General features: G+C 39.8%; 1 protein-coding gene across 3 annotated transcripts in view; it reads right to left on the bottom strand.

Annotated features, from left to right (window-relative positions):
- The window catches only part of LOC110302392 (cytochrome b5 reductase 4), a 57,175-nt gene that overhangs the window by 20,391 nt on the left and 23,414 nt on the right, over nucleotides 1-13,370 (bottom strand). For all 3 annotated transcript variants that reach the window (XM_085827821.1, XM_085827818.1, XM_085827819.1), the window contains 6 exons: nucleotides 13,212-13,241; nucleotides 11,464-11,572; nucleotides 10,622-10,679; nucleotides 9,036-9,129; nucleotides 6,341-6,373; nucleotides 4,801-4,923 (listed from right to left, as the gene is read on the bottom strand). In XM_085827821.1, coding sequence (XP_085683947.1) covers nucleotides 4,801-4,923; nucleotides 6,341-6,373; nucleotides 9,036-9,129; nucleotides 10,622-10,679; nucleotides 11,464-11,572; nucleotides 13,212-13,241 — 447 coding nt within the window. The remainder of the gene's footprint in view (nucleotides 1-4,800; nucleotides 4,924-6,340; nucleotides 6,374-9,035; nucleotides 9,130-10,621; nucleotides 10,680-11,463; nucleotides 11,573-13,211; nucleotides 13,242-13,370) is intronic.

Here is a 13,370-nt window from a genome sequence, read left to right as displayed (position 1 = left end):
ATATAGGTCCTACAACTGAAAAAAGAAATTAAGACTTTAACTTGTAGTAGTCCTGTAGGGCCTGCCAGACAGGATGAAGAGAGTGGCGATGTGGAGCAGTGAGATGCAGTGCAGAGCAAATGGTACAAACTATGTCTGTGAGGCAACAGTGTTTCTCACCCATCAAGCTCCTGGCTTCATAAGAATCGATGCTGACTTAAGAAAATGTGCAGCTGAAGCTAATATAAGATGGTAAAACAAAAGCTTCTTTCTGTTCCAAGGACCTAACTTCTTCCAGAAGGCATAGGATGTTGGCATACACAAGGCAACACTGAAGTACTACAAATAAGGTAACTGAGGATGTTTTCTGTCTAACATTGAAAATAAGTTATATTTTTCATTCTTTAAAATAGGATTTCACAAAGCTAAAACAGAAAACACCAGCAAGTCTTCAATGGAGGACAAACAGAAGCAACTTTGTCCTAAGGGTCTGCACTACCCCTTAACAAACTTTTAATCCACTAGGTCGATTTTATTTTCACTGCTGGGAACAGAGCCCAATGGAAGTTTAAAAGTTTGTCTAAAGTCACAAGGCAGTTGGCAAAGATGGGAGCCATGAGATGGAACATGAAGTTATTAGCTATTCCAACTTGACAGAGCTTCGCAAGATGCTTGCAACCAGAGCAGTAGGTTCTTAGTGACTTCCCAAGTATAACAAGGTACAGATTTACAGATTGTCCTCCAATCTGTGACCTCATCCTACCCTGACCACACTGTCCCAAAGCATTCTTTGTCCAATTACCTAAATACTTCCTCATTTCCTAACTTATAATCTTTGATCATTCATTCCTAACAAGAACTTCTTGAGCAAATGTAGGACTTCCAATTGTTACACATATAAAAATCAAGTTTATAGAAAATAACTCAAGATATACTAACACAAACTATTTAAATATAGCTAGAAATACCTAAACACGCCCATGCCCCAAACACCCATATCCCACAGCATGCAGCACAAGACACTCCTCTCAGAACGCATCCTGTTCTATAGCAGTGGTCAGGCCAGCTTCACCTTCTAGTCTGTGTCTAAGGAAGTGACCAATGAGAAGTGAGCCTGACTGCAGGGCACATCGTCCTGAACATACGAGAACAAACTATTCATGTGTCATAAAAGCTTATTAGAATTTGGAGACGAATAAAATAACTCGTTCATGAGGTTGTTAGCATGTTATTGCATACTGAAGAAGCAAAGGCTGAAGTCTTTATATACACTTTTAAAAAATTAAATTACTGAATATATTCTGCTGTTAATTATTCAGCTTTTCCACTAATTTTGAAAAGTCTTCATTTAACTTCTTATAGTAGTATAGTGTCAGCATATCACATCGAATCTCTCACAAATAATAGGAATCTAATCACAATGCATCTTTAAGCACAAAGAATGGCAAGTTTTATAGGCACATACCCTTAACACATCGGGGTAAAACATGATGAAAAAGAATGTTCAAGAGTGAAATTTTTCATATATGATTTAAAAATTAGTATTATTAAATTTATTCCTCTTTAATAGTATTGTTTAAAAAATATATACCTGTCTGGTTTTCTAAATGGCAGTGACAAACCAGGTCTTAAAAATACTCCTAAAGTCAACTAAAGTGTTTTACTACTGCAAATGGATGGATGAGAACTGACTCCTTCAGTTATGGCTTTATATTTAAATACTGGCCATAAATCAAGGAGGGAGGGTGCTTTCTTGAAGCCTTGATTTAACAGAACCTCAGAAGTAGAACTCTGTAACAAGACTGTCATGAATCTGAGTCCTTCTATGTCCTCCCATGCCAATACCACTAAAGTGTTTAAGTCCTTTCAGTCCTAACTGTTTAAAACTCTTGTTTCACACTGTAACATCATAGGGATTTCTAATTTACATATTGCCTCATTAATTTGTATTGTGCTGATTTCATATTCACGCAATTCTCATAGAAAGGGAAACAGGCTAGTAAGATACAAAAGCATATCCAAGTTACCTTGCAAAGAATAGCTTTCACCAGCTAAGCTCAACAGATAGACAGTAAAATGGGGAGAAACATGTCACAGAATTTATTCATTTCTAGTAACTATGAATGTTTCCAAGGTGGTAGAAAACCATAGCCGGGCAGTGGTGGCGCTTGCCTGTAATCCCAGCACTTTGGAGGCAGAGGCAGGTAGATTTCTGAGTTTGAGGCCAGCCTGATCTACAGAGTGAGTTCCAGGACAGCCAGGACTGCACAGAGAAACCCTGTCTCAAAGAAAAAGAAAAAGAAGAAAAAGAAAAAGAAAAAGAAAAAGAAAAAGAAAAAGAAAAAGAAGAAAAAGAAAAAGAAGAAAAAGAAAAAGAAGAAAAAGAAAAAGAAAAAGAAAAAGAAGAAAAAGAAAAAGAAAAAGAAAAAGAAGAAAAAGAAAAAGAAGAAAAAGAAAAAGAAGAAAAAGAAAAAGAAAAAGAAAAAGAAAAAGAAAAAGAAAGAAAGAAAGAAAGAGGAAGGGAAGGGAGGGGAGGGGAGGGGAGGGGAGGGGAGGGGAGGGGAGGGGAGGGGAGGGGAGGGGAGGGGGAGGGGAGGGGAGGGGAGGGGAGGGGAGGGGAGGGGAGGGGAGGGGAGGGGAGGGGAGGGGAGGGGAGGGGAGGGGAGGGGAGGGGAGGGGAGGGGAGGGGAGGGGAGGGGAGGGGAGGGGAGGGGAGGGGAGGGGGAGGGGAGGGGAGGGGAGGGGAGGGGAGGGGAGGGGAGGGGAGGGGAGGGGAGGGGAGGGGAGGGGAGGGGAGGGGAGGGGAGGGAAGGGAAGGGAAGGGAAGGGAAGGGAAGGGAAGGGAAGGGAAGGGAAGGGAAGGGAAGGGAAGGGAACCATGGATGCTTAGGCAAGGGCTGGGGGAGGAGGTCCAGGGTCCAGGCTTGAGAGAAGAGACTGCTCACCATGTTCTAGCAAGTATCTTCACAGGTGCACACTCCATGGTACATGTGTGCCAGCCATTAAGAAGCCCTGATGAAACTATATGAACTATATGAAAATGTCAGCAATTTCATATAGTTCAACCTGAATTTAAGGCATGTGTGTTTGTGCACACATGCATAGGTTAATCTAAAGGCTCATACTGCTGTTGACATGTCAAAAATATGACATGATTAAAAAATATTTTTGTTTAATACCAATTTTATGGGTTTATTGACAGATCTTTATTATAGGAAAAAAACAATAAAACTTGAGATTACATAAATAAAATTGTTCATGTGTCCATGTATATACGCTCACATACATATACATGCATACATTCATAATCTTCATTCTGAGGAATAAAATGCAGTCAGAAGTACCACAGAATTTAAACTATTAACAACTGCACTGAGTTAAAGATAAACAAGGGAATACTTTTCCTTCTGATTCCTGTGTTTGACTACATCTCCATCTTTGATGCCCATGAAGATTTGGCATGAGAACACACTGTACTATAGATTTTTAACTTACATGATTGTTTTCAGACTAAAATTCTTTTACCTAGGAAACATACTAATCTTAAAATGTCAATAAATTTAATTAACACATAACAAAAACCTAAGAACCATATGGTGGTTGCCTTGTTAGTGCAAGGTGGACTGACAGCAAGTCAGGAATACATTGGTAAGATAAGAATTCAGCTCCATTACAGTTTAGATCAGGGTTTAAGGAAAAGAAAGGCAGAAGCAGAAATTGCCTTTGCTCATTTGTCAAAGAAAATGGACACCTAAACACGAGGCTATTTCCAAAGCAGTGGATCTACTGTGCACCTTATCCGGCTCCAGTGTCATGCAAGAACATGGCTGAAGCTTTCCTGCTTGGTTTCCCTCCCCTTCCTTCCCCCACCTTCACTCGCTCTCTTCCCTTCTTCCTTTTTTAAAATTCAAGCTTTCTTTTTTAAATGGTGACTCAGGACTAAAAGAAACTTGTAGCAGGGATAAAAGAGCTCATATAATGCCTCAGAAAATTACAGGGGAAAAAAAAAAAAACAAACAGTTCAATGACAACCATTGATCTCCAGAGGCCAGCCTTCATTTTCAGTATCACTGATTTTGACTAGGCTTGTATCTGGCTGGCTAGGCCTTTTCAATCACTAGGTAGCCACTGGGCAACAGGCTTCACCCTCTTAGTAGCACTTTTCACTCTCAGTGACTGATTCTAGAGAAAGAAAAGAAATATAATACAAAACAATGAAAAACAAAATCAGGGGAAAGAGAAGGATGAGGCTAAGCCACATTTAGAGAACTGCGGCTTTCTTTGCATACAAAACTTTCAAAAGACTACGAGAGAGAATACTGTTCCCTCTAGAGGCTCACAAATCCTGGTATCAGACTTCTCCCTAGAGAAAACATTCAACTGTACAGGGAATACACAGGCAACAGCTGTTAATCAGCTGAAACATGAGCATGCACTTGAGAACCAAAAATATCAAAGACAGCATCTGGTATGAAACATCAAAACAAAGGACAAACAAGACTGTGAGACAGGCAGGTCACAGAGGGGGAAAAGAGAAACCACTGGAATTCTATCCGTTACTCTTTAAAAAGATGGACCAGTGGGGTCGCTCAATGGTTAAAGGCACTTGCAGCCAAACCTGACAACCTGAATTTGATTCCCATGACTTAAAGTCAGAAGAGAATCAGCTCCTGCAACTGTCCCTTGACTTTCACATGCAGGCCACACACACACACACACACACACACACACACAAAACACCCCTCAAATGAATGAACAAACAAACAAACAAACAAACAAAAACCTTTAAAAGAAAACACGAAGAACAAGAGTACTGCATACCTGTATCTTTCTTTGGAATGAAGGAATCATGTTTCTCAAGGTAATCACCAAGACATTTCCAAGAAACACTTTCTTTCTTTTGTAGGACAATCTCTATTTTACCAACATTTTCAATAACCCGTACTGAAATGAAGAGAAATTTTATTTGTTTCACTAACATTAAATGTGAGATTTTATTTTAAAACCAACCTTTTTCATAAGTCATACTGTATGCTATTACATAATGATGATGATAATAGAAAAATAAGATTTTGCTTACTTAATAAAATTGATTTTTATTTTATCTGATGTTAAAAATCAGTTTATTTTAGATTCAGATTAGCTTCTTCCAAACCAACTTATCAAGGTCAGATATTGTATGTGTAGCATTCAAAGGGGCACAGATAGAGTCATGGACACAGATCTAGCCAACAGCTTGGAACCCAAGTCACACTCAATGAACCCACAAAACCAAATTCAAAGTATTTCCCTTTAATATTTTTAATTAAAGCTCAGAAGTCTATATATGTGAATTCAGAACAACACTGAGCCTAAAATTATAACAACAGACTCAGAAGACTCAGCACCGAGGAAGTCCATGGGAGTCCATGAGAATCTCTGATAGCTGAAAGCCTTCTAGATGCTCTTCTTCCTTTCTCAGGGACTAGAACAGCTCCACATGTGAGGCCAATAATAAACATGGACTTCTAGGCCCTAACTTAAGTCTCATGAGGTGGATATGCTTTTAAAGTTGTAACACACAAACTGTCTGTTTGCTCAGCAGCTCGCTGTCTGTTCTGTTCTTCCACACTGTGAACCTGGCATCCACATGACTGCATGAGTCTATGAAAAGTGTTCCTGTCTGTGTGCCTATGCTGCACGTGAGGAACAGGGCAGAGTGAATCACAGAAAGGAGACAGGACTACTTCTAAGGAAGAAAAAGAGGGAAAAAAATTAAAGAGATAAGAAGACCAAGGAAGGGGCTGGAGAGATGGCTTAGTAGATAAGAGCACTGACTGCTCTTCCAAAGGTCCTGAATTCAAATCCCAGCAACCACATGGTGGCTCACAACCATCTATAATGAGATCTGACGCCCTCTTCTGGTACGACTGACGACAGCTACAGTGTACTTAGATATAATAATAAATAAATCTTTAGGCTGGAGCAAGTGGGCCGACTAGAGCAAGCGGGGCCTACCGGACCAAGCAGAGGTCCTGAATTCAAATTCCCAGTAACCACATGATGGCTCACAACCATCAGTATAGCTACAGTGTACGCACATACATAAAATAAATAAATAAATAAATAAATAAATAAATAAATAAATAAATAAATAAATAAATCTATCTTTAAAAAAGACAACAACCAAAGAAAAAGAAAATAGGAAAAAACCAGAAACCCGAGTGTACTTTAAAATTAGTGTATTTTATGACATGAAAATAAATATGTAAGAAAATAAGATAAAGGCCTCGATTTCTTTCTTTCTATGAGTGTGTGTGTGTGTTTGTCTATAAATCTATATCTATATATGCATAATTTGTTTATAATTTTTGGTACTTACCAGAAAATTTTTCTTGAACTTCATGGCTTAGCCCTGAGATTATATATAAAAAAAAAAAGTTTATCATTACCACTAAAATTCAATTCACAAAAATCAGTCTTACACACCTGTAAGATCATTTTTAATGCACTATTTCAAAATGTTTAGGACTAGAAAAATGAGAGACTAAAAGAAAATGAATGTTCCTAACTACTTAAAGTCCTTCCATTTTCCCGTATCTCTTTCTAACTGAGGAGTAAATATTTCAGCACCACAAGCTGGTGACCCACTTTCTCCACACTGACAATCCTACAGTGAGCAGAGCAGGTGAAAGACAAGGCGACCCTGGGATTCAGGCCCCACTGTGCAGTCTGTGCCCTGTTCACATGGGTCAGACAGTCAACTTAGCTGCCCTGCCTCTTTCTTATAGTTGAACATCCATTCAGTGCCCCCAAAACAATGGGGGGGGCAACCTATAAGCAACCAACCACTGTCAGGTGTTATAGACATAATGGTTAACATGGGACAGACTTTGCACTTAGTAACATCTATTCTAGAAAAGGAGAATGCAAGGTGTGGCTTTACCACTCTCTCTAAATCTCAGTGTATTAATATGATTATCTGGCATCTGAATTCTCCAGTGCTTCAGTCTTTACAATATAGCACTGGCATCCAGGAAGAGCTTACTTTTTATTAATTTTGTTATGTACATAAATGTACTCTGCTTGCTTGTAGCCCTACCTTCTCTCCCTCTCCTCTCTTCCTTGGCCACCTGTCCTCTCCCTACTCAGCTCTTTCTCACATTCACGTCTGTCTTGTTTGTGTCTCTCTGGGTTGGATCATAGTCATCTGTGTGAACTATCCACTAGAGCCTGGTGGGCTCACCAGTGTGCATGCAACTCAAGACAGTGGCTCCCTCTTGTCCAGATTCCATCAGAAACCTATAAAACCTATACTTCAGTAACAAGGGATAGGGTCCCACAGACCTCTCCCTCACCTCCATCCCCCACCCATGAATGCCTGTTGAGAAGGCCTATGTTGTGTAGATCCAAACCAAGTAACTGCAGTGGCTGTGAGTTCATAATTACATGGGTTATGTCAATTAGAGAATGGAATTTCACTCCCCTTGTTCTTAAATTTCTTCTATTCCCCCTCCCACAGGGTTCCCTGAGCCTTAGGAGGGGTAATAAAAATGACTTCTTTAGGGCTAATCCCGCATTTGTCACACTCATCATCTTGGGTAGCCAAGTGTCTCTGTATTCACTTGCTTTCTAGCTCTTTCTGGGACTCTGGCTGGCTGGTCAACTCAGCTATTCTGGCTCAAAATATCTTTCCATGCTGACTGATTCAATCTGGTTTCTCTCAGCTTTTCCTGAATTGCTCTGCTTGGCCTCAAACTAACTCTGGCAATCTGTTCTAATTTTCTTGCTCCTTTTCATTCTCTGGCTCATTGTCATCACCTTGTCTAGCTTGTTCTCTCTCTCTTCAACCTGTCTCTGTAACACTCTCCAGTGAAATGGCCTCACCCCCTGCACTGCTCCCTCATAGCTTTCATCTCACAAGAGTTGTGCATATCCTATCCTGTCAAATCTTTCTTTGATTTGTCACTTTGTCTACCACACAATTAGGCATCACTTTTAAACACAGGTGCTTCCTACTACAAATAACTTTACCTTCATTGTTTGGGATTAAAGGTGTGTGCTAAGTCTGAGCCACACCACAACTACAAACAGATTTTTCAATACACAGTCTCATAGTATGATCAAATATCCTGCAACACTCTTGGATTAAACGTGTGTGACAGAGCTGAGCCACATCATAACCAAAGACAGGTTTTCCCAGTGTTCAGTCTCGGGGGTCACAGTATGATCAGATATCCTGAAATATTGCTTGCCACACAAGCCTGACAACCTGAGCTCCCTCCTTTCCTGGAATCCATGTAAGAGTAGAAAAGAGAGGACCCAGTCCACAAAACTAACCTCCATACATGTTGTTATGGCACTTCCACATACACACCAAGCACAGATACACAATAACAATTCATTTTAAAACACAGTATATATTTGCTCTTGTTTGGGGATATTTGTGTGTGTGACATATCTATTTTCTAACTAGAAATACATCATAGTCATAAGAGAAGAAAACAAGGAAGTCCTAGACTCAAACTCATTATAAGTGAGAAACAGGATCCAACATTTGGTTCCAAACTTCAGTGCTGACTCGTTGCTTCTGACAGCCCCAAATCAACAAGGCTTATCTCTGGGCTGTGAGGAGATCAGCAACTGAGGGACACAATATGAACTTGCAGTCCGGGGTGTTTGGTCTCTGCCTTTAACATCCTGTGACAGAGCTGGCAAGGATGGGGCATCCCCAGTAAGGAATGCTCTGATGGTGACCAAAGGTTTCCAGGGACTTATTTATAGATATCAAGTACGAGAGACTTTTATGATGGATTCTGACCACATCTGATTGCTTGAAGTCAGGTATCTGTCATGCAATGGACAGCACATTAGACTTCTGATTGCCTAGACTTGGAAAGGGGGTCATGCTTTCATTTTTATTAGCATGAAGGAAAACAGTAACTATAAAAGGATCAAAAATGACAACCCAAAGCAACAATAGCAAATAAAAAACTACAGCACTCTTGACTGCAGAGCAGACTGCTGCATAATGAAAGGAAGCAAGCTATTCTCATGAATAAGAATGCAGTACTCACCAATATGTACAAGGTAAGAATGATCCTGGATGACTGCTTCTGCTCTCAAGGAGTCATTCTGGAGGTCAACGATTATTGAGTCTAAACTGATATTCTTAAAAGGAAGTAAAGACAAAAAGATTAAAGCATGAGACTGACCCCAACAACCCCATTTGTGGGGTGCTGAGTGACATTTTCATGCACTGCTTTACAGATCTCCAGCAACATAAATATTACTCCTGGTTCTCATTTCTTTCTCATCCAAGGCAACTCCTACCCTTCTCTGGACATCGTTGTAATTCTACAAAGGTAGGACTAGCACTAAGCAGACATGTGCTCTGTTCAGTATCCACCATGGCTATCTGGTTTTAGACTATCTGTAGATCTTGAGTAACTAGCATCTGCTAGTTACTCAAGAATATTATTTTTGAGAAACAATGTAGCAAAAAATAAAAATATAAGCCAGAAATCAAAATCTTTAGCTACTTTCATTTTGGTTTTCCTACTACTGTGTGATGCTGGAGAAGCACATAACCTATTAACATCAGCTATGAAAAGTTTACTCAGGGACATTTTAGACAGCTTTCATTTCTATGGAGACTTAGTGAAAGTGTGTGGTACTCACTACTTACACCATGTGTTGACTACATCATCCTTTAGTAGTCTCCCCTTTCCTTGGTCACTGCACTTCAAACCCCACAGGAATTAATGAAGAGCAGATCCCAGCTTCTCTGGGGCTGCCCTCTTAGTTTTAGACTGTGGGGTGAGGAAACAAGAGCTAGAGGGAAAAGGCACATAGGACTAGTGGCGTGTTGAGCCAACTCAACTGTTACCAGTCAAGAGGGTGGCCATTCCAACACAGTGTTCAAATCCCCACTGCAGTAGAGAGGAGGCCCCTGCTCTGATGAGGCTCTGCACTTCTATAAAAGTAGCTTGAATTCTTGAAAATTCCAGGGATTTCCTTTAGATCCACAAGGCTCAAGTGTGGAAGCTCAGCAGGCATTGGACTATGTGGCTGAAAACAGCTAATGGTGCCTTCTATAGAAGAGGTGCCATTCCAAGACCCCACAAGTGAATGAGCTCCCTAGCCTTTGTTACACAGGGGCACCTGAAGGCCAGGACAGTTCAAGCATATTAAGTCTCAGCAGTGTAAGTTCTGTAATCTCAGAAGATGTCATGTTACAGTGAAGTTAACTGGAAAGCACACACAATATTTAAGAGGCTTAAAGACTACACAGCATATCTGCCAGGTAGGAGCCAGAATACCTAAGTTCTAAACAAATTAATCCTTTGTAAAACGGAGAGAACAGTGCTTGCTGCCTTGAGGTTGTTGTGAAGAATGAATTGGTTAATATAAGAAAAGATTGTAGAGCTGGGCAGTGGTGGCGCACACCTTTAATCCTAGCACTTGGGAGGCAGAGGCAGGCGGATTTCTCAGTTCAAGGCCAGCCTGGTCTACAAAGTGAGTTCCAGGACACCCAGGGCTACACAGAGAAACCCTGTCTCGAGAAAACCAAAAAAAAAAAAAAAAAAAAAAAGATTGTAGAAAAAGGACTCATATAAATAAACTGACTAATCCTTACTATTTGTTTCCCATAGATGCTTACCTTTTGTTTGGTGTATACAACAATGGTGACTGAAGACTCTGTTTGGAACCAATCATAGCTGTAAGTAATCAAAGTTAAGGTAAAGCTGATCAAGTCAATACTGATTCTCTATGTAAAGACAGCCACATGGTGGCATTCTTAGTCCCTTAACAAAACTGTCCACAAACTTATTTAACCCTATGTATAACAAAGTGCTTTTGTTAGCACAGACCACGGGAGGGGAAAAGAATAACAAAAAAGAAGCCTGAGTGCATTTAAGGCACCATAAACAAACATTTGGTCAGGAAAATTAGTGTTTAAAACATTTTAAAGTATTTCCATTAAAATTTATTTTTTAAAAAACTCCACCAAAATAGGTATATAAAGATTGAATACTAAGATAAAGGTGGCATGGTTATGTGAGCAAATAAAAAATGCTTTCACAGAATACTAACAACAGATACTGCTCACAGGCAAGACCGGAACCGTAATTTGATTATAGTGTGGACAGGTGGTGCATAAGTCAAAAAGCACAGTATTAGGCAGCCAGGTCTATGGTTAATGGGGTTACAACTGGTTTTCCTGTTTCTATGTTTTCTAAACTTTCTACCCTGAATACATATTTTATTATCAGGAAAAAAAGGCAGTGTTTTAAAGTATTCAAAATGAATCCTACTTTGGTTACTTAAAACCTGTTTATGGAACAGTTCCCGCTGCCTCTGCATCTGATAAATGAGGTACTGCAGTTCATGCCCTAAGCAAGACTGACTGGCAGGAAGCAGTAAACCAACCCTTTGGCTCTTTCCTATGTTTGTGGGGTTGTGTAGAACTGCTATCACTTTGAAATGTTAAGAGTAGCATACCTTGGAGAACTGAGGCCTTCCCTGGGCAGTGTGTCTGTCGCATCCCTGGGCAGTGTGTCTGTCACATCTCTGGGCAGTATGTCTGTCACTTGGCTCTTAGGAAGCATGCCTTCTCAAAAAAAAAAAAAAAAACCAAACAGCAATTTATCTACATCACACTTGACCCATTTTAATAAATATACATACATACACACATACATACATACATAAAGGACATATTAATACATGCATTTTCATAAGGCAGAGAGACCCTTGTCACCAGCATTTTCTTTATGTGTTTTCCAAAAGCTTACTCTCTGCCAGTGGTAGCCATTACTGTGACTTATGACACCAGAGTAGATTTAAACTGATGGACATGTATTAATGGCACTACTTACTACATAGAGAAGGGATCATAAGACATGGTGTCCTTTGGTCTGGCTTTTTTGTCTACCCTTATACACATTACAGTTCTAATGAGAGAAACCTACCACAGCACAAAGGAGATCAATTCCAGATACCTCTTAAAAATCAAGAGAGCAGCACAGAGATACCGCTTATGAGAAGAGAGCAATGCCAAACTTAACAAATCTATCTTGATTTCAACATGTACAAGGAGAAGCCATCAAACAAATCTTACATGATAGCCTCTGGGAGCACAGGGTAAGCCAAGCTAGAGCAGCGTAAAGAAGTAAGGCAGTCCAAAAGAACACTCTCCCTCTCTACAGTGCAGCTGACAAAATGACGGCAGCTTAAGGGACCTGGGCCCTATCGCACAACACAACTCATCTATCCCTCTCAGGATTTTAATCAGCTGTTGGAATAATGGTACAAAAAGCAGGCATATTACATTTGCAAATATAAAATTATCATATAGACTTAGCTAAGTCAAATGTAGAGACAGTTACAAAATACAAATCTATACCTATGTACATAGATACATACACAAAAACAGATACAGATGCACCTCTCTGCTATACAGGATCCAAGTCACAACATGTATCAGCTCCACAATGAAGCGTGATGGTTCACATTTAAGGCTATCTTTAATTGAAACGTTAAATAGAGTGCACCAGAAGTAAAGATACAGAAGGCCACACGTGGTAGGTAAGAAGGACGACTATTTCTGTAGCATCACAGGAGAGTCAACCATCAGATGGAGCCCAAGATCAGCCCTGCATTTACTGCAGTCTTACACCATAGCAACTCCAAACATCATAAATGGCAAATTACAGACGATTTTCTCTCTTAAAAACATTGTAATTCTACTGCAAACCTAGCTTGCTAACTCTATTTCTAAAACTTGGTTTTGTAAAAAGGGAGGGAAAAAAATATCTGAATCTACAGGTACAATAACATAATTCAGAAGAGCCCCATGCATTTCATGAATCAGTATTGACCACCACAGCACACTTGGATGCTAAAAGGGCAGTGCCAACCATGAGAATGTCCGTACTGCTCAGTCAAGGAGCAGCCTAGAGTAATAAGCTACTGAAATCTGTCACATGCCTAAGAGACCACCTTAGCCCTATTTTACTCACTATAAGCAGTTATGCATTGGGCTCAGAGATTTCATGGAAGCAATTATTTTAAGAGGAAGAGGTAAAATAAGGGGCCCATAATGTTCTAGTAAATCCCTTAAGCTTGGCTAAGCAACAGCAGCTTTTGCATTTTAAAAAAGTCTGAATACCCCAGACAATTCTGTGTAGCACTATCACACATAAGCATGTAAATATGAGTAATTCTTATTATTAACTTATATGACTTACCATTTAAGACTCTCTTTCCTTCATGACAGTCTGTATTTGGAAAGGAAAAAGTCAGATAAGAATACTATAACATGAAAGAGAACATCAAGTCATTTTCATTGGTTAACTATGTTATTGTTAAACGAACAGAATAGAAATTCCAAGAATAGAAATGGGGCT

The sequence above is a fragment of the Mus caroli genome, unplaced genomic scaffold (assembly GCF_978045245.1).
Source record: "Mus caroli unplaced genomic scaffold, Mus_caroli_1 scaffold_11, whole genome shotgun sequence".
NCBI classification, from domain to species: domain Eukaryota; kingdom Metazoa; phylum Chordata; class Mammalia; order Rodentia; family Muridae; genus Mus; species Mus caroli.
The sequence above is the reverse complement of the archived record's forward strand: the minus strand, read 5'-3'. Positions and strand labels throughout refer to the sequence as shown.